The sequence below is a fragment of the Lampris incognitus genome, chromosome 2 (genome assembly GCF_029633865.1).
Source record: "Lampris incognitus isolate fLamInc1 chromosome 2, fLamInc1.hap2, whole genome shotgun sequence".
NCBI classification, from domain to species: Eukaryota; Metazoa; Chordata; class Actinopteri; order Lampriformes; family Lampridae; genus Lampris; species Lampris incognitus.
Window position 1 is genome coordinate 31615245 of NC_079212.1, and position 21508 is coordinate 31636752.

The 21508-nt window shown below is 43.0% G+C and overlaps 1 protein-coding gene across 6 annotated transcripts in view; it reads left to right on the top strand.

Moving 5' to 3' along the window:
- Nucleotides 1–21508, top strand: part of ubr4 (ubiquitin protein ligase E3 component n-recognin 4) — a 151003-nt gene that overhangs the window by 63508 nt on the left and 65987 nt on the right. For all 6 annotated transcript variants that reach the window (XM_056275365.1, XM_056275367.1, XM_056275368.1 and 3 more), the window contains 13 exons: nucleotides 41–274; nucleotides 864–1034; nucleotides 3161–3343; nucleotides 5472–5630; nucleotides 6048–6200; nucleotides 9003–9230; nucleotides 9726–9883; nucleotides 10199–10373; nucleotides 13489–13690; nucleotides 18434–18597; nucleotides 18986–19202; nucleotides 19703–19919; nucleotides 21130–21193. In XM_056275365.1, the coding sequence (XP_056131340.1) occupies nucleotides 41–274; nucleotides 864–1034; nucleotides 3161–3343; nucleotides 5472–5630; nucleotides 6048–6200; nucleotides 9003–9230; nucleotides 9726–9883; nucleotides 10199–10373; nucleotides 13489–13690; nucleotides 18434–18597; nucleotides 18986–19202; nucleotides 19703–19919; nucleotides 21130–21193 (2325 nt within the window). The remainder of the gene's footprint in view (nucleotides 1–40; nucleotides 275–863; nucleotides 1035–3160; nucleotides 3344–5471; nucleotides 5631–6047; nucleotides 6201–9002; nucleotides 9231–9725; nucleotides 9884–10198; nucleotides 10374–13488; nucleotides 13691–18433; nucleotides 18598–18985; nucleotides 19203–19702; nucleotides 19920–21129; nucleotides 21194–21508) is intronic.

A 21508-nucleotide genomic window follows, 5' to 3' on the forward strand; every position in this document is an offset into this window, starting at 1 on the left:
GTGTTTGACTGCTGTATCATATCTCTTTTCATCCCCACAGGCCCTGGTCAAACGAAGTCCCAGCAGCGGCATGGGCTCCACTCTCAAAGAGTCTTCAGCCTTCCAGAGTGAACTGCGCCTGCCTGAAAGTGCCATTCGCCATCAGAATGCCTCGCCCTCTGACAAGGGCAAGGTCACTATCTGCGATGGCAAACCTGTCGACGATGACAGGCCTAAGAAGAGCAGTGTTTGCAAGAGCATTGAGGGCTGCCAGGAAGAGATACTCAATCAAGTGGTGAGGGAAGGGACTTTAGCATATGAATTAAGGCCAGTGTAGGCATCTCTGCTTCTTTCAGCCCAGGGTCCCTGAAGGTCCTGCAAAAATTATTGATATGTCCTCTATCACTTCATCTAAACTCAAGTTAAATACATTTAAGAACTTAGATAAATTTCCAATTGGGATTTTTACTTTAAAGTTTCATTGCAGGTCTTAGAAATATTGTGGTTACTGGGGTGAGAAATAAGTCTTTTGGGAATCCATCCATCCGTTTTCCAAACCGCTTATCCTGTGTGCTCTTGGTCACGGGGATGCTGGAGCCTATCCCAGCAATCATTGGGCAGCAGGCAGGGAGACACCCTGGACAGGCTGCCAGGCTATCATGTTACAAAATATTCTGGTAGCTTTGAAGTGGGAATATACCTGGCATTAAAAATTTCTTCAGTCTCAAATTTAAGTGAAACCTTTTCTACCATGCCTTTTTCTTTCTTTTTTTTTTTGCCAGGACACATTCATTTGGTATATCTTTATTCTTAACCTTAAGCAGACAGAAATGAACATGTACTATGTGTCACTTATTCCACTGACTCTCTTCTGTCCTTTGCAGTTGGGGTCATCCACTGCAGCAGTCATCCTTGAGATGATCATCTTTCTCATGGATGCCATTCAGACCAACTTCCAGCAAGCATCTGCTGTGGGAAGCAGCAGCCGGGCTCAGCAGGCCCTGAATGAGTTGCATACCCAGGACAAGACTGTGGAGATGACCGACCAGTTAATGGTATGATGATTAGGGTTGATAGTTATTTGGATTTCATTCAGACCCTGCCTTACATTTGAATTACAAATTAATTCATGATACCTGTTCCTGTTATTGAAAGGTTTATTGGGCATTAGTCATTTTGACAAAAAAAAAAAAAAAAAAAAACTTCTTAGACCTATTTTAGTTATTAGAAACAATATTGCCCCAAACTTTGCATAATTTATTTTATTTCGATCTAATTAATTTCATTTTATTTTGGAGATGCAGCAATCAATCAGCCGGTGACCAGAATCGGCTGATTTTTAGCTTGGTCGGCCATGACCAGTGACTGACTGGTCAGTCTCAGATCCGATTCTGTGCCAGTTAAATTTACACAGGTGCGCCACATGATGATTCACGTTGTGCACACAGTGGCACCAACAGGTGGACTTTTCTTTCCGCTTTCCGCATTCCGCATCCGCGGACAGCTGCGGATTTATACCGGTCACGCGGACACTCATGTGGTTCCATTCATGCTACAATTGAGGGTCCGCGTCAGTCTGGCTTTCCATGCATGCAGATTTCCCAGTCCACACTCCATTCCAGTTTGTAGCGGTAATGCACCATAACCTTGTTTGCCAACCACAAACTTGCAGGCATTTTCATCTCGTAAGCGTTTGCACGATTTCGTGCCAGGAGTTCAATGCCACTTGGCTGTCTTTGTATTCTTAAAGATGAATTATATAAATGTGGGTAAGGGTGGTCTCCTCACACAACCTCTCTTCAAAACAAGCATCCATGTTATTATCTGGCACATACACAGTCGGCGCGCTTGCTATGGATACAGTCCATGTGGTCACAGTTTTTGGGTTGCGTGCAGATGTCCGAATAGGGGTCTGCGCAAATGACATTTACATCACGCGGAGCCTCGCAGAGGCAGAAAGTATGAATTTGCCTCTCACAGCCACACACATTATGTACTCGCTAGAACATATTTTTGAAAACTGTCATTTACTTTGGAAAAGTAAAACATGTTAGATAAAGTGGGATTTACTATAATTAATTTTCAGTTGGATTTTATTTTTACAAAATAGCTCTTTGTAGTAACCTGGAGCACTTTTTTATTTTGAGATTTGTTTGAGTGAGAGTGAGAGAAGGTTTTGTAACCTGATGTAGTTTTAGAGAAAATGTAAAAGTTATTTAACAGTCAGTGTTTTATTATGAACATACAATCCATTAAAGAAAAGATACAAAATGTTTGTGTATGGTGTCAATTTTAGTTCTTAGAAAAAAAATCGGAATTCGCCAAAATCAGAATTTACAGGTCAGACTTGAAAAAACCGGAAATCTGAATCACCCCAGAAAATTGCAATTGGTGCATCTGTTTTATTTTTGTCATATTCTTTTTTTTAAAATTTCAATTATATGATTGGCTTCCTTGCCATGAGGGAAACTAGGGATGCACATTCAATGTTCTGTATCTCGATATCATAATTGTCAAGTCCTCTTAATTAATATTTGCTGACTTTTGCACAACAGAATAGAATTTTATTTAACTTAGGGGATATCCGGTTAGTGTAGCGGTCTATTCCATTGCCTACCAACATGGGAATCACCGGTTCGAATCCCTGTGTTACCTCTGGCTTGGTCGGTCGTCCCTACAGACACAATTGGCTGTGTCTGCAGGTGTGTGTCCTGGTCACTGCACTAGCGCCTCCTCTGGTCGGTCGGGGTGCCTGTTCGGGGGGGAGGGGGAACTGGGGGGAATAGAATGATCCTCCCACATGCTACATCCCCCTGGCAAAACTCCTCACTGTCAGGTAAAAAGAAGCAGCTGGCAACTCCACATGTATCGGCAGAGGAGGCGGAGCAACAACCGGGATAGCTCGGAAGAGTGGAGTAATTGGCCAGGTACAATTGGGGAGAAAAAAAGGGGGGGGGTTTATTTAACTCCTCCATAGTTGGAAATGTTTATGGTGTTGTTATTATGTTCAGAATGTGGTTTAGTTTCCCAGTTGGTTGAAAGTATAAATCATGATGGCACTATGTAGTGCCTTAATTGTGGTTTTAGTTTAAGCCCTACCAAGAAATTGACTATCAGAGAAACAGTTCATAGTAAACAGCTCCCCAGAATCCTCACCTCCTGTTGTGCTGCTGTTTCTCAGGTGCCTACCCTTGGCTCTCAAGAAGGGGCCTTTGAGAATGTGCGGATGAACTACAGTGGCGACCAGGGGCAGACCATTCGCCAGCTCATCAGTGCTCATGTGTTACGCCGTGTGGCTATGTGTGTCCTTTCCTCGCCCCACGGCCGGCGTCAACACCTGGCGGTCAGTCATGAGAAGGGCAAGGTGAGACAAATAACTCACAGCAAGTTCAGCCCACCAGTGGTCTGAACAGCTGTTATGAGAAGGAAGGCCAATGGATTTTGAAGTGGTCTAAGTGAAGGCTAAGCCTTTTATTGGACATTTATTCCCCTGGGTGATTTTCAAAGCCTAATCGCCAGCTCCTGATCATCAGTTCTGTAACCTGTTCCTCAGGTTAAGGCTGGCAATGTGCATCTTGACCTGAAAGTCATTGTGTTAAATTACACGAGAATTAATGAATATGAAGTCAAAGCGTCAAAGCATCATTGTGTTGATGACCGCACACAGAGCTCATCATACAGTGGGGAGAACAAGTATTTGATACACTGCCGATTTTGCAGGTTTTCCCACTTACAAAGCATGTAGAGGTCTGTAATTTTTATCATAGGTACACTTCAACTGTGAGAGACGGAATCTAAAACAAAAATCCAGAAAATCACATTGTATGATTTTTAAATAATTAATTTGCATTTTATTGCATGAAATAAGTATTTGATCACCTACCAACCAGTAAGAATTTCAGCTCTCACAGACCTGTTAGTTTTTCTTTAAGAAGCCCTCCTGTTCTCCACTCATTACCTGTATTAACTGCACCTGTTTTAACTCGTTACCTGTATAAAAGACACCTATCCACACACTCAATCAATCAGACTCCAACCTCTCCACAATGGCCAAGACCAGAGAGCTGTCCAAGGACATCAGGGAAAAAATTGTAGACCTGCACAAGGCTGGGATGGGCTACAGGACAATAGGCAAGCAGCTTGGTGAGAAGGCAACAACTGTTGGCGCAATTATTAGAAAATGGAAGAAGTTCAAGATGACGGTCAATCTCCCTCGGTCTGGGGCTCCATGCAAGATCTCACCTCGTGGGGCATCAATGATCATGAGAAAGGTGAGGGATCAGCCCAGAACTACACGGCAGGACCTGGTCAATGACCTGAAGAGAGCTGGGACCACAGTCTCAAAGAAAACCATTAGTAACACATGACGCCATCATGGATTAAAATCCTGCAGCGTATGCAAGGTCCGCCTGCTCAAGCCAGCGCATGTCCAGGCCCGTCTGAAGTTTGCCAATGACCATCTGGATGATCCAGAGGAGGAATGGGAGAAGGTCATGTGGTCTGATGAGACCAAAATAGAGCTTTTTGGTATAAACTCCACTTGCCGTGTTTGGAGGAAGAAGAAGGATGAGTACAACCCCAAGAACACCATCCCAACCGTGAGGCATGGAGGTGGAAACATCATTCTTTGGGGATGCTTTTCTGCAAAGGGGACAGGACGACTGCACCGTATTGAGGGGAGGATGGATGGGGCAATGTATCGCGAGATCTTGGCCAACAACCTCCTCCCCTCAATAAAAGCATTGAAGATGGGTCGTGGCTGGGTCTTCCAGCATGACAACGACCCGAAACACACAGCCAGGGCAACTAAGGAGTGGCTCCGTAAGAAGCCTCTCAAGGTCCTGGAGTGGCCTAGCCAGTCTCCAGACCTGAACCCAATAGAAAATCTTTGGAGGGAGATGAAAGTCCGTGTTGCCCATTGTCAGCCCCGAAATCTGAAGGATCTGGAGAAGATCTGTATGGAGGAGTGGGCCAAAATCCCTGCTGCAGTGTGTGCAAACCTGGTCAAGAACTACAGGAAACGTCTGATCTCTGTAATTGCAAACAAAGGTTTCTTTACCAAATATTAAGTTCTGTTTTTCAGATGTATCAGATACTTATGTCATGCAATAAAAAGCAAATTAATTACTTAAAAATCATACAATGTGATTTTCTGGATTTTTGTTTTAGATTCCGTCTCTCACAGTTGAAGTGTACCTATGATAAAAAATTACAGACCTCTACATGCTTTGTAAGTGGGAAAACCTGCAAAATCAGAAGTGTATCAAATACTTGTTCTCCCCACTGTACTAATGATGCAGACTTTATGAAGTCTCTTAATAACAAAGGTCTTGGTGTACACCACCTAGAATAGTAATTTAAGAGGGAGGATTTGTATGTCATTCATTTTACGACTGTATATCCGTTATATAAGTTATGAGAGAATCCTGTGGTTTTCCTTTGTTTGGCCTACCTTAATCTGCTCTACTTCCTGATTTACCCCCACTCTCCAGATAACGGTTCTGCAGCTATCTGCCCTCCTGAAGCAGGCTGACTCGAGCAAGAGGAAGTTGACTCTGACGCGTCTGGCCTCTGCCCCTGTCCCTTTCACTGTCCTCAGCCTCACAGGAAACCCCTGCAATGAAGACTACCTGGCTGTCTGTGGCCTCAAGGTCAGAACCCCACCAGGGTTCCCCTCACTCCATATTGTGAGGTTTTGTGTCTTCAGTGCATTTGCTTACGTAAAGGGGTTAAACACACAAAGCAGAAAATAATTCACATATTTTGTAAGGTGAGATTGTTTTTATTTTAAATGGCCTTAATTTATGAGAACATCTTGATTCAAAAGAAATGGGAGGTGAGAGGGATCTGAATCATGGCAAAATCATCTCAGATCATTTGGATGCTAGAATCTCCTTCATCAGCAGGCACACAGGCACTTGTTCCTACGGCTTGGTACAAAGAGAAATCACATTACACTGAAAATTGCTGAAAGAGGAGCCGGATGAATTATGTTAAATAGGCTGTTCACATAATAAACTAATTATGTTACTGTCTCCCATTTGGTTCACTCTTCCCTCCTTTCCTAGGACTGCCATGTACTAACGTTCAGCAGCACAGGTTCAGTGTCTGACCACCTGGTGCTGCATCCACAACTGGCAACCGGCAACTTTATCATCAAAGCTATCTGGTTACCAGGCTCTCAGACCGAGCTTGCCATCATCACTGCTGACTTTGTTAAGGTACATACAAACTCTGTCAGGTTTTTCAAAAAGACACCAGAGCACCTTGACAAATAAGTTGTTTCAGGCACATAACTTGGAGGGAGGGTTAAATCCAGTTTATGACTTCTTGTTATCTAGTTCTTCGTTGTCATCTTCTCTCCTAGCCACCATGACCACCAAACCCCTGACTCTTGCCTTTGTACTATTTATTAGTGTTTTAAGAGGTGTGATAGAAAAATGTTCCTACTTTTTCTTACTGGTGCGACCTTAAATGTCCACTAAGCAATTTATAGGCAAAAAAAAAGAAAAGAATAGATGCGTTTAGAAAATACAGTGCATCCGGAAATTATTCACACCTCTTCACTTTCCCCACATTTTGTTATGTTACAGCCTTATTCCAAAATGGATGAAATTCCTTTTTTTTCTCATCAATCTACACACAATACCCCATAATGACGAAGTGAAAAAGGTTTTGTAGAAATTTTTGCAAATTTATTAAAAATAAAAAACTGAAATATTGCATGTACATAAGTATTCACACCCTTTGCTATGACACTCAAAATTGAGCTCAGGTTCATCCTGTTTCCACTGATCATCCTTGAGATGTTTCTACATCTTGATTGGAGTCCACCCGTAGTAAATTCAATTGATTGGACATGATTTGGAAAGGCACACACCTGTCTATATAAGGTCCCACTGTTGACAGTGCATAGAAACCAAGCCATGAAGTCAAAGGAATTGTCTGTGGACCTTCGAGACAGGATTGAATCGAGGCACAGATCTGGGGAAGGGTACAAAAAAAATTCTACAGCTTTGAAGGTCCTGAAGAGCACAGTGGTCTTCATCATTCATAAATGGAAGAAGTTTGAATCCACCAGGACTCTTCCTTGAGCTGACCGCCCAGCCAAACTGAGCAATCGGGGGAGAAGGGCCTTGGTCAGGGAGGTGACCAAGAACCCGTTGGTCACGCTGACAGAGCTCCAGCATTCCTCTGTGGAGATGGGAGAACCTTCCAGAAGGACAGCCATCTCTGCAGCACTCCACCAATCAGGCCTTTATGGTAGGGTGGCCAGACGGAAGCCTCTGCTCAGTAAAAGGCACATGACAGCCCGCTTGGAGTTTGCGAGAAAGCACCTAAAGGACTCTCAAACCATGAGAAACAAGATTCTCTTGTCTGATGAAACCAAGATTAAACTCTTTGGCCTGAATGCCAAACGTCACGTCTGGAGGAAACCAGGCACCTCTCATCACCTTGCTAATACCATCCCTACAGTGAAGCATGGTGGTGGCAGCATCATTCTGTGGGGATGTTTTTCAGCGACAGGAACTGGGAGACTAGTTAGGATCGAGGGAAAGATGAATGGAGCAAAGTACAGAGAGATCCTTGATGAAAACCTGCTCCAGAGCGCTCAGGACCTCAGACTGGGGCGAAGGTTTACCTTTCAACACAACAATGACCCTAAGCACACAGCCAAGACAACGAAGGAGTGGCTTCGGGACAAGTCTGTGAATGTCCTTGAGTGGCCCAGCCAGAGCCCAGACTTGAACCCCATTGAACATCTCTGGAAAGACCTGAAAATAGCTGTGCAGCGACGCTCCCCATCTAACCTTACAGAGCTCGAGAGGATCTGCAGAGAAGAATGGGAGAAATACCCCAAATATAGGTGTGCCAAGCTTGTAGCTTCATACTCAAGAAGACTTGAGGCTGTAATCGCTGCCAAGGGTGCCTCAACCAAGTACTGAGTAAAGAGTGTGAATACTTATGTACATGCAATATTTCAGTTTTTTATTTTTAATAAATTTGCAAAAATTTCTACAAAACCTTTTGCACTTGTCATTATGGGGTATTGTGTGTAGACTGATGAGAAAAAAAAGGAATTTAATCCATTTTGGAATAAGGCTGTAACATAACAAAATGTGGGGTAAGTGAAGGGGTGTGAATACTTTCCAAATGCACTGTATATGGTTTTATGAAATGTTTTAAGTAATATACACTTACAGTAAATTAAGACTGAAAATCGTTCGTACATTTAGAATAAGCTTTTTATTCAACACAGCACAGGTCCCCATCATAGAGGCTGTCATCTTTACCACCATAGTCAGACCATGTGACCAGAAAGGCTTACCCACTGTAGAGGAAAAAGATCTTGGCAGTCATTGGCTAAACCTGCTGTTTAGGGAAGTCCCTTGAATGGCTAGCGAGTCATCCACGGAGGCTCATCGATATACCTTACCAGTAGACACAAAGGATTTTGGTGTGGGCTTCTCACAGTGGAAAGATTTAAAAAATGGACAAAGGATTTCCAAGTGATTCCGAAGTTGCTTGTTTCTGTTGGACAGGTCACTAATTAGATTAATCATTTCTGTTCGCCCCCGTGTCTTTACCAGCTACATTTTCTCGCAAGTCGTTAGGTTTGCAGTTCAAATACTGTACGGGAGTGGAAGCTCTAATTAGATGCGTCACCTTATCTAGAAGACAGGCTCATCTGCACCCATACTGATATGTAGGTGTTAGTAAAGGGCAAGAACAGCTGTTTTAGATTTTTTGGATTTCCCTGGAAGTTATACCCTCAGGGACAATTCTTAGGGTAATCGCTTAGTGGACCTTTAATTTCAGGATTTTTTTTTTTGTGTTTGCTGCATAAATGCCTTAACATCATAGCTTTTCTCTTCCTCACTTGATCCTCCTTAAATTTTTAGGCAGAATGAAAGTATGGGTATTCCTACGCGAAAGATTCAATTTTCATTTGCGTTCTTCTTAAAGGCAACTAAGGTGGTGGTTTCTGCTAATTTTCCGCTTTTTTAATCTTTCTATTTAAGATCTATGACTTGTCAGTGGATGCCCTCAGTCCCATGTACTATTTCCTACTCCCGGGCTCCAAGATCCGTGATGCTACCTTCCTTTTCAATGAGGAAGGAAAGAACATCATCGTCATCATGTCCTCGGCAGGATACATATACACCCAGGTCATGGACGAGTCTAGCAGTGCCCAACACGGCCCTTTCTATGTCACAAATGTCTTGGATATAAACCATGAAGACTTAAAGGTAAGTGACCACTCAGAACAGTATTAAGGAATTATCGTCAGTCAGAGTAATATGGCAGAACTGTTTGCCATGCCAGTAACATGGCAAAGCAGCAAAAAAAAATCTTTAAAAGGCAAATTCTTAAGAATCTGAAGCAATTTAAGACAGTGGTTAAAAAAAGCTCTGTTGTATTTGATTTTATTCAGTTTTGCAATACGTGTTATAGTGCTGGTTAGTGTGGCTGGAAATGGTAGCATGATTGAACATTGTCTATTGGATAATGATTTTTTATCACGATATTTACAGAAGTACTATTCATGTAACGTTTAATTGGTTAATTCTGCTCCAAAATGAAAGCTCAATAGTCAAGAGTAATAAGACAAACGTTCAGTAAACACAATACCTATAACACATAAATGAAAATAAAATTTTAGCCTTTAATATTATCAGGTTTTTAATTTTTTAGTTCTTTTTACAGAATGGTGGTAATGAAATAAATTTCTTGTGTGATTTCAGGATAGCAATGGGCAGGTGGCGGGAGGGGGTGTGTCTGTTTACTACTCCCACGTACTGCAGATGCTCTTCTTTAGCTACAGCCAGGGCAAGTCCTTTGCTGCCACAGTCAGTCGCAGCACCACAGACATACAGAGGCTCTTCACTATCAACATTAAAGGGTAACCACAGACCCTATTACTGCACTGTATTTCTACTGTACTTTACGAACATAGCACTTCACCTCACAGCTACTGTGCTGGGTCTGCATAGTTGAATGTCAGACGCTACATTTCACACTGTCTCTTGCTCTCTTTCGGTCCCTTATTTTCTATCTCGTTCTCTCTCTCTGTGCCTCTTTCTCTCGTTTCCTCTGTTCCCCACCTCGTTCTACTTGTCTGTTTCTCTCTTTTCCATTTCTCTATCTCCCATCTCTTGTTTTTGTATTTCCACTGATTCTGTCTGTCTCTCCTCTCTCTCTCCCTTTCCCTCCATAGCTCTAATGGCGGTAGCAGTAAGATGTCTCCTGCTCTCTGTCAGTGGTCTGAGGTGATGAATCACCCGGGCCTGGTTTGCTGCGTGCAGCAGACGACAGGCATACCTTTGGTTATTATGGTCAAGCCAGACACCTTCCTCATCCAGGAAATCAAAACTCTGCCTGCCAAGGCTAAGGTGATCATGACACTACTCCTACACAACCTACTGCTAGATTGGTAGAAGATAAGAATTTTGAAATTACATCTCTCACAGTCGTGAAAACGTCAAGCTGCGTATATCCAGTGGTGCCAAGTGTTCCGGTTTACCCGTAGTAGCTACGGATTTGACCCTCTGCTACGGCGCTACGAGAAAGGTCATAAATGCTATGTTTTTTCTGGATTTTTCCCCCCACCAGTTATCTACTAGTCCGATGGCAGAGTTTAACTTGGGCATCCAATGAGAAGCCGAAATAGACGGGACTAATCACGACCACGAGAGTTCAATAACAGCTGTAACATAAGCAGTCTTTTTCACTAGTAAGAAGAACCTGCGTGAGTTTAGCGAGAAAATTAAATGCTGTGCCAATGACGACGGCGTCTACCTCAAAAAAAGTTAGGACTTGCCACCAAAAGTTTAGTATTCTAAACTACTTTTGTTTATCAAGCCAAGTAAACGCTCGGTTTTTATGCGTATTGTAAGTACTGCAGATGCGACATTTCCATCAAACATGGTGGGTTGAATGATTTAAAAGAGCACAATAAAACCTTCAAACATGGCAGATATGCGAAGGTCATCAGAGATAAATCAATTGACAGATTTTTCACTGACTGACATGAGTGTGGAATTATCAACGTTATTTACCAATTTTATTATAGAGCACAATTTACCTATTGCCGTTTCAGATAACATAGCTCACCTCGTTAAAGCTGCATTTCCGGACAGCAAAATCGCCTCAAAGTGTGTGTGTGCAAGAACCAAGACAACTGCTATTACAGAAACCTTTGCAGCTACGTTGATGGCCAACTTGGCCACTATGTTAAAAATAAAATTTTTCTCATTTGCGGCTGACAGCAGCAATGATAAAGCTGCACAACTATATCCAGTTGTTGTACGCTATTTTAATGAAGAAGTAGGTAGTGTCGTGACTCAACTTTTTGCATTACCTGCATGTGAAGAGATCCAGTCAACAATCCTGTTAAACGTTTTACCTGAGTCACATGAGTGAAGGCAGTTAGTTGAAGGGATGTCCCGATCAGGTTTTTTGGGCCCCGATCCGATTCCGATCATTTGATATTGTTATCTGCCAATACCGATCCGATCCGATACATTGTCCTAGAATAACCAATCCAATGTATATGCTTGACAATTGAATAGCTCTGCAATGCATTAAGAATGAGTACGCTCCGAGTAGAGCTTTGCATGTCGTGTCTTTTTCACAACATAACGGGGATATTTCAAGTTTCATCACATGCATTAACATGTAATTCCAATTGGGGGAAGAAGGGTGAAATTGAAGTAGGATTAGATGCCATGCATTTTTAAATATGGCGGGTGGTCTTTTTTTTTTTAAATATGAAAAATTCTACAGGTCCTGGAGCACCTGTTAAGATAGACGTCATCATGAACACCAGTATGTTCCATGTTATTTAAATAACAGAACAATACACCCCCCACCCCTTCCCAATGAGCTTAAATGATTTCCATTTTCATTTAAAAATTTAACTGTAGAATGCAATTCACTTATGTTTATCTGCTTGTATAAGTACACATATAATATAATGAAATATTAAGTGTTCATAGACACGTTTATGCAGTTTAAAGACATTTTAATCATAAAAAAAGTGGTTTAAGCAAGTGGGTTTAATGTTGTGGCTGATCGGTGTAAAAACTGCTCTGTCATCTAATTGTCTATGGGGAGGGAATTCCCTATGTTAAAGTGATGGTTAACCCACCCTAAAAATTTTTTTAACTTTTCTCTTACCTTGGAAAATTGTCTAATGGCATCCAATTTAAAGGAACAGTGCTGTGCTTTTCAAAGCCTTGCAGTGGAGCAAATATACAGTAATTTAACATACAGTACCTGATGTAGTAATTCTAGCCTAATTCACCGACTGTTGTTTGACCCTTTCAGATACACACGTGAAATGAATAACGATAACAATAAATCAACGACAATACATTAGAATGGTCTGAGGTACTTTTTTCGAGTTCACTTTGCAACCAATGACCACGTTCTGGTTTTTATGAGCAAATTCTGGTTTTTCACCCTTGCTGTTCTGGTTTTCAACTTTTCAATGTTGGCACCTCTGGTATATCAAATATTTATATTAGCATATAAATAGAGCAACTTAGAATGTACGCTGTTACGCCCCCTAGTGGCCAGAGGACCAAGGCGCAACATTTACCACAACAGAACAAACCAAATGTGGGTGCAGCCTCACAAAACCACAATTTAAGCAGGATGAACCACAACGTGAGCAGAAAGAACCACAACTTAAGAAATATTTATTTAATACAAAAACACAGCAACACGGGGACATAGGGCGCTTATCAGTGGCACCAAATAAACTATAAACTGAAAAGAAAACCCCTCCCTCCTTAACAGGCGTCAAGCGCCCCTAAATACATGGGTTGGTGCCCACCGCTAAACTAATGAAGAATAACATAAACAAACTACGTGTAAAGTAAATGTAGACCCCAGGGTGTCTAAACTTACCAACTTACCCAAATGTCCCCTATGAGCTTAAACAAGAAAAGAAACAAAGAAAAACTAACCAACAAACAAACATAGGTTGATCAGAGGTAAACTAACTCATAGTCTTAATCAAAAACAAGACAAACACAAAACCCAGCCAACCAACCGCTCGCCTCCTGATACTGCCACTACCCAGGAGAACGAGAGGGAACAATGGAAAAGCTAGGACTATATATAGGAGGAGGAGCAGGGCGTGGCTAATTGGTGATACGGAGCAGGTGTGTTGATAGACAGTGGATCCAAGCTGCAGCTTCTGTAAGAAAGGGAATTATGGAGACACTAGGGGGAAACAAAACCACAACACACCAGGACAGAGTGACACATCCATACAACATGCAGGCCTGCATACATTAAACACAAAAACAATACGGGACGTAACATACGCTTTGAAGCATGTTTAATTTTAGTGCATCTTATTTCATTGTATTGGTGATGAAACACAGTGAGCCTCTAATCTACAGCCGTATATGTGGAGACATCGACAAGTTTTTGCAAAGATTGTTATGAATGTGAATGTCCATTTGGTTAGATCCCTCTCTTCTTCTTTATCCTCAGATACAAGACATGGTGGCCATTCGTCACACAGCCAGTAATGAACAGCAACGCACTACCATGATCCTGCTCTGCGAGGACGGTAGCTTACGAATTTACATGGCCAACGTAGACAACACTTCCTACTGGCTCCAGCCCTCACTGCAGCCCAGCTGTGGCATTAGCATCATGAAGCCTGTCCGCAAACGCAAGGCTGCCACTACTAGTGAGTCTCAGTGGAGGAAACAAAAGTTTTGTATTCAACCAGAGCACAGCGGCTTATGGATTTCAAAACACATCAGCCAGTTTCTTTATTGTAGCACACATATGTGTTTATTACTAATGATGTTAGCGATAGTTTTGAAAGTCATTCATTGATTATTAGGGATGGGTACCGAAACCTGGTATTAAATGGGCAGCGGTGCTAAATTATTAAAGACCGGAGTATTGATAAGCTGCGATGTTAAAGGTTCTGCTGTCAGTTTTGGAGAAATTAAGAAAATAAATTTCCTATTTCTTTATGCTACATAAACTTTATTTTGCACCTTTTATCTCACCATTCTATTTGCAATAAGATTGAGACATTTGTCCATGATACGTTTTCCCTATTCCCAATCCACAAATGAGGTCTCTCTAGGAGTTTGTCGTATGTGCGAGCCAAGGGGCGTGGCCAGCTCTCTCTGCCTCTCTCTCAGATGCACAAATGCACACACATGAAAACCCACATAGCCCGCTCTTAGTGACAATGGTGGAGAGAACTAAATGGTCAAGTCTGGTTATACTTGACTAGAGTTGATGCTGACAATGCTTGTTGCCACAAGTGCAACAACTCTTTTGCATGTAAGGATGAAAACACAGGCAGTCTTTTGAAACATCTAGCGAAAGTGCATCAAATACAGGCGGAGAAATGTGCAGTTTTCGACTGCCTAGCTCATAGTTCATCTCTTGTTGCCCCATCCACCTCAGGCAGTAGTCTCCGTGGACTATGATGTTTGCGAGTGACATTGTGATCTGTAGCAAGAGTAGGGTGCAGGTTGAGGAGAGCCTGGAGAGGTGGCGGTATGCACCGGAGAGAAGAGGAATGAAACTCAGTAGGAGCAAGATGGAATACCTATGCGTGAATGAGAGACAGGACAGTGGAATGGTGAGGATGCAAGGAGTAGAGGTGATGAAGGCAAATGAGTTTAAATACTTGGGGTCAACTGTCCAAAGTAATGGGGAGTGCAGAAGAGGGGTGAGGAAGAGAGTGCAGGCAGGGTGGAGTGGGTAGAGAAGAGTGTCAGGAGTGGTTTGCAGCAGAAGGGTACCAGCAAGTGTTAAAGGGAAGGTTTACAAGATGGTAGGGAGACCAGTCTGTTGTATGGGTTGGACACAGTGGCACTGATGAAAAGACAGGAGGTGGAGTTGGAGGTGGCAGAGTTGAAGATGCGATGATTTTCATTGGGGGTGGCGAAGAAGGACAGGACAAGGAATGAGTATGTTAGAGGAACAGCTCAGATTGGAGTCAATGGAGTCTGGGAGTCTGAGCGGGACATGTTCAAAGCCTCTATTGCAAATGCGCCAGGTAGGAGCTGTGGTCATAAGGTCATCGGTGCTTGTCAAGGTGGCAAACTAAGAACCCACTGGTGGATACCGGTTGTGAGGGACGCCGTCAGGCTGAAGAAGGAGTCCTTTCGTGCTTGGTTGGCCGATGGGGTCTCCTGAGGCAGCAGACAGGTACTGGGAGGCCAGAAGAGCTTCGGCTGTCGCAGAAGCAAAAACTCGGGTGTGGGAGGAGTTTGGCGAGGCTGTGGAGGAGGACTTTTGGTTGGCCTCAAGGAAGTTCTGGCAAACCATCCGGCGACTCAGGCTGTGTTCAGCCAGGGAGGGGAACTGCTGACCCGGAGTGGGGATGTTATCGGGTGGTGGAAAGAACACTTTGAGGAGCTCCTGAACCCGGCTAATACATCCTCAGTGGAGCAGGTAGAGTCTGAAGACTCGGGGGAAGCCCCACCCATATCCCTGGCAGAAGTCTCTGAGGTAGTCAAGAAGCTCCTCGGTGGCAAGGCGCCAGGTGTGGATGAGATTCACCCTGAGTTGCTGAAGGCGCTGGATATTGTTGGGCTGTCTTGGCTGACACACCTCTTCAGTGTTGTGTGGAGGTCGGGGACAGTACCTGTGGAGTGGCAGACTGGGGTGATGGTTCCCATATTTTAAAAAAAGGGGGCCAGAGGGTGTGCTCCAATTATATGGGCATCACACTGTTCAGCCTCCCTGGGAAAGTCTACTCTAGGGTGCTGGAAAGGAGGCTCCAACCGATTGTCAAACCTCGGATCCGGGAGGAACATTGCGGATTCCGTCCTGGCCGTGGAACAATGGACCAACTCTTTACCCTTGCAAAAGTGCTGAGGAGGCGTGGGAGTTTTATCTCCCAGTCTACATGTGTTTTGTGGACTTGGAGAAGGCTTATGTCCGTGTACCCTGGGGCACTCTCTGGGGGGTACTGCGGGAGTATGGGGTACTGGGGCAGTTACTACAAGCCATTCAGCCCTTGTATAACCAAAGTGGGAGCTGTGTCCGCATTCTCAGCACAAAGTCAAACACGTTTTCGGTAGGTTTCAGACTCCGCCAAGGTTTTCCCTTGTGTCCGATTCTGTTTGTGATATTCATGGACAGGATCTCAAGGCGCAGCCAAGGTAAGGACTGTGTCCGTTTTGGGAACCTCAGAATTGCATCTCTGCTCTGCGCAGATGATGTGGTTTTGTTGGCTTCATTAGAACGCGACCCTCCAGCGTGCACTGGGGTGGTTTGCAGCTGAGTGTGAAATGGCTGGGATGAGAGTCAGCCCCTCCCAAGTCTGAGGCCATGGTTCTCTACAGGAAAATTGTGGATTGCTCCCTCCGGGTTGGGGATGAGTTGTTGCCTCAAGTGAAGGAGTTCAAGTATCTCAGTATCTCAAGGTCTTGTTCACGAGTGAGGGTAGGATGGAGCAGGAGATTGACAGGCGGATTGGTGCAGCATCAGCAGTAATGTGGATGTTGTACCTGACCGTTGTGGTGAAGAGGGAGCTGAGCCGGAAGGCAAAGCTCTCAATTTACCAGTCAATCTTCATTCCAACCCTCACCTATGGTCATGAGCATTGGATAGTGACCGAAAGGGTGAGATTGTGGATACAAGCAGCTGAAATCAGTTTCCTTCGTAGGTTTTCTGGGCTCAGCCTTAGAGATAGGGTGAGGAGCTCGGACATCCGGAGGGAGCTCAGAGTAGAGCTGGCGCTCCTTTGCGTAGTTGATGTGGTTTGGGCATCTGATTAGGATGCCTCCTGGACGCCTTCCTTTGGAGGTTTTCCAGGCACGTCCAAGTGGGAGGAGACCCCGGGGTAGTCCCAGAACTCGCTGGATGGACTACATGTCCAATCTGGCCTGGGAATGTCTTATGATCCCCCAGGAGGAGCTGGAGGGCATTGCTGGGGAGAGGGACGTCTCGAGTGCCCTACTTAGCTTTCTGCCACTGCGACCCGACCCTGGAGAAGTGGCTGATGATGAGATGAGATGAGCTCAGGTTGGACAGTTTGGATACAAAGCAAGAGAGGCAAGATTGAGATGGTTCGGACATGTACAGAAGAGAGATGCTGGGTATATTTGGAGAAGGAGGCTAAAGATGGAGCTGCCAGGCAAGAGGAAGACCAAAGAGGACAGGAAGAGATGGAAACGGATGATCAGCTGTGGTGACCCTTAATGGGCACAGCCAAAACTAGTAGTAGTAGTAGTAGCAGTAGTAGTTTTTTTCATTAACAAAAAGAACTGATTAGAATATCGTTAAAGTATTGGATCGATAAGCAGTATCAGTAAGAGTAGTAGTGCCATTAAAATCTTAATGACACCCACCTCTATTTATCATGGATAATCATCTGCCAATAGATGGGGAGAAGTTTTCCATCCACAGCAAACATTTATTTTTACTTGTGGCTGGTTTTAATTTTCCATGAGTGAATTGAAACGTGAAAAATCTTTTCACTTGATTGTTTTCTGTTGGGTAATAACATGGTATTTCAATTTGGAGAGTAGTATGGGAGATGTTAAATAATTTTAGATCTGGTAAAATGGGGAGTTTTTAAAAAAAAAAGTTAGGAAGATAGTGGCATTATTACCTTGAACACCTACTGTTTCATGAAGTCACCATAAACTAAAGTATTCTATGAGTGTCAACTGGCCAACATATTTACATCCTTGTAAAAAACAAAACAAAACAACAACAACGGCATTTCTTTACTGTCCAGTCTGTCAAAAGGTAGTATGTGCAAGGCTTCTGCTTAAACTGGAGCTGCATGTGGAAATTTTGAGTTGCCTGTAACAGTTGGTCTGCACTCTTTGCAATAAACTCATTAGGCAATAAACACAGCCAGGTAAATTCTTTGAGGCACTTGGGGTGAAACGTCTAACTCCTCTTGAGCTTTTTAATTGGCGGTGACTTCTCAGTTTTTTTCACTCATTCCTCCTCTGGCTGTCTGCTCCTCTGGGTCGGAATCGGTTTCTTCTAGCTCTGCTCACCCCAGCCCCTACCATTTTTTAGGGACAAAAACCTTGCAAGAGCGCCAAAAACATTGGATCACTAAAAAGTTACTTCCAATCAATAAGATAAAAATGCAGCTGCAGTGTTATTTTTGTTATTTTTATGCTATCCCCCCTCCTCTACCCATTGCACCCTCGGTCCTTCCATTTCTGGGACTCCCAAGGTTGGCAAGTGTGAATGTTTGCCTCGAGAGACAAAGGTGGAACAGGGATTGTAGGCATACTAGGTGGTTGGGACTTAATTGTAGGTGTACCAGGTGGTTGGGATTAATCTTATCACTAATGTCGAGTTGCACTGGTGCGACCAATTAATTTTTTTTAGTGGCACTAGATAGATTTATAGTCACATATGCAACCAAATTGGCCATGGTCTAGAAACCTCCTGCATGCATCATTGACTAATGAGACTTCTTCTACAGCTACACGGACCTCCACTCAAGTGACGTTCCCTGTCGACTTCTTTGAACACAACCAGCAGCTGACAGAGGTGGAGTTTGGGGGTAATGACTTGCTGCAGGTTTACAATGGACAGCAGATCAAACACAGGCTCAACTCTACTGGGATGTATGTAGCCAACACCAAGGTAAGAACACAAATGGCGAAAATCATAAAAGTCTTGAATCACGATCAGAATGTCTTGTTGCCTCATATCCACATACCAGCATTTTGACTTGGCGGGTTCCTCATGTGAGTCTGTTAGACATAACATGAATATGAATTCATAAAGATGATAAAACTTTTCTGAGAAAATGACAGTATCTGTGATCAATTTATTTAGAGGACAATCTCTCTCAATCTGCTTTGAAAGTGAGAGAGAGCTTATAATTGTCACTTTGAATTCTGTCAAGGCCTCATACAGCCACAACAAAACCAGCAATATTGGTGATACTTGTGGACCAGATTTGGAGCCGCTGCTTCAATGAACACTTCTCTTTCTGCCCTAATTTATACATAACTGTATCTCTTCCTAGCCTGGTGGGTTCACAGTGGAAGCGGTCAACAACAACAGCTCCATGGTTATGACAGGCATGCGATTGCAGGTGGGCACCCAGGCCATTGAGAGGGCTCCATCTTATCTGGAGATTTTTGGCCGCACCATGCAGATCAATTTAACACGTGCCCGCTGGTTCGACTTCCCCTTCACCAGAGAGGAGGCCCTGCAGGCTGACAAGAAACTCTCCATCTTCAGTAAGAGCAAGAGCTGCAGAGCTGAGGATTCTCCAGCCACCTGTGGTTGATAAGGATTCATAGATGTTATGAGACTTCAGTTACCATCACAAAGTTCTGTTCAGTCTCAAAGTGCCAGTTAAACTTAAACCTCCCAAGGGGAAAAAAAACTTTTTGGATTTGAATTTAACTCTCACCGTGTTAGTTATTATTATTATTATTACGCATTTGTGTTGCCTGTTTATATAGTTGAAAGTGTCATTTCAAATGATGAAATCATTAACAGCTTAAAACACATTATGGAAATGTGTGTGTTCTAGTTTTCTGTTACACTTCTCAGCATAAGTAGACCCTTAGTAAACTTTTCATAGTCATAATTTAACTGAAGTTACAGTGTGGCAAAAAAATTCAAGATTCCTCAATAAGTAGGCAGTCTGAATTTGGAAGGGTATTTCCATATATGTCCATAGAACAGTCTACTCCCTCATTTGCTATCCTTCTTATTTTAATCTCCTTTAAAGTCGGAGCATCCGTTGACCCGGTTGGAGTCACCATGTTGGATTCCATCAAGATCTATGGTAAGACCAAGGAGCAGTTTGGCTGGCCTGAGGAGCCACCCGAGGACTTCTCCTCTACCTCAGTCAACAATGTCTGCAGCCCCAACCTCAATCAGGGCAATAGCACCACCGATGGAGACATAGTTACTCCCACAACCACTAGCGGCACCGTATTGGAGAGGTAAGGGTGTTGTCTGCATGGGGGATAACATAAACCGTTAGTGGTCCACAGTTTATTCTGGATCAATTAATCATGGTAGTGTTCTGATACGTCCTGGTAACAGATGGTGTAAAACATTTCTTTGACTTTCCATTGGGCCCTGTTTGTGCCTGTCTTACCGTGCTCACTGCTTTTTACCCATCCTCCTAAATTTTAGTTTATCAAAATAGATGAAAATCGTTGACTTGATCACTCCTACTTTTAATTAATACCCAGTGTGAGGACAGATAAATATAGGACTATAGGTCTCAAATATTTGACAGTGTTCTTAAGTTAGGTATACCTGATGCCAACTGTCGTACCAAACTGGGATGATGAAGGGCTTGATACAAGTTATCGCTATATGAGAATTTTTTAAGGCTAAAAATGGTAGAATGGCAAAAGGTCTGTACTACAAGTCAGCAAAAACATCTGATTTTTTCCCCCCTTTCACTTACAAAAGATGTCATATCCTGTTTAGATTTATCTTGGCTTTGTGAAAGTAATGTATTGGATTGGAAATGTCTGTTTGCCGACCCGTAAATTACTCAGTCTGTAATAGTTTATCTCTCCTTTTGATGGTTGACTGAACAGAATAGAATTATGGTGAAGGTGGACCTGAGTTATGTAGTTATGTATGTAGTTATGACAACATGGGAGGGGTCACTTTAGAGTATAAAACATGTCCAGTGCATGGCTACCTTGGCGTCATCTTTTCTTGCATGCATTTCTTCTGTTCAATTGAGTCATTTACTTTCACGTTGTTTTTTCTGTGATCCTCACACTTACTTTTTGTTCTTTTTCTTTTGCTCCCTCTCAAAAAAAAAAACAAAAACAAAAAAACAAAAAAAAAAGTTGTGAAACTGAGTCCTTATCCACCTTGGACCGGTTAGTAAATCTGCCCTTTCTCTGCATTGTTTGTATGGTTCTGTGCATGCGTGCCAGTTTGTGAGTCCATGCCTGAGATTGTGAACATGCCATGTGTCATCTCCACACTCCTAAAACAGCAGAACATTGAGTTTTTTTTTTCTCTCTGACAGTGCATTCATTTGTTCTTGCATTTGACATTTACTATTGCATTTAGAGTAGCACAGACTGCAACAGGCTGTGATTTCATTTTATCTTATTTGGTTTAATTGATTTGAATTAAATTAGCTGAAAAAGCAACTTTGACTGTTTTTGTCTCTATTAGGTTGGTGGTCAGCTCCCTTGAAGCTTTGGAGAGCTGCTTTGCAGTGGGTTCGTCTAGTGAGAAGGTAAAGAGACGAGAATTTTACTTGTCATTGCTTTAAAATGCAACAATCCAGTTGGATGAAAATTGCTGTTTTGTGTAATTTGGAGAAATAATTTTAAGCGCACAATCTTAATTTTTTTTGCATATGTGTGTCTATCTGTGCATCTGCCTGTCTGGTTCTGTGTTTGTTTTTGTGCATTTATGTGTGTCTGTCCCTGTGTGTGTTTGGCTTTCAGTTTGTGTTATACCTCTGCATGTGCATGTTTCTGTTTGGGTGTCTGTTTCTGTGTCTGCCAGGGTGTCTTTGCCTCTGCTTATTTATATGTGCCTTTCTTGT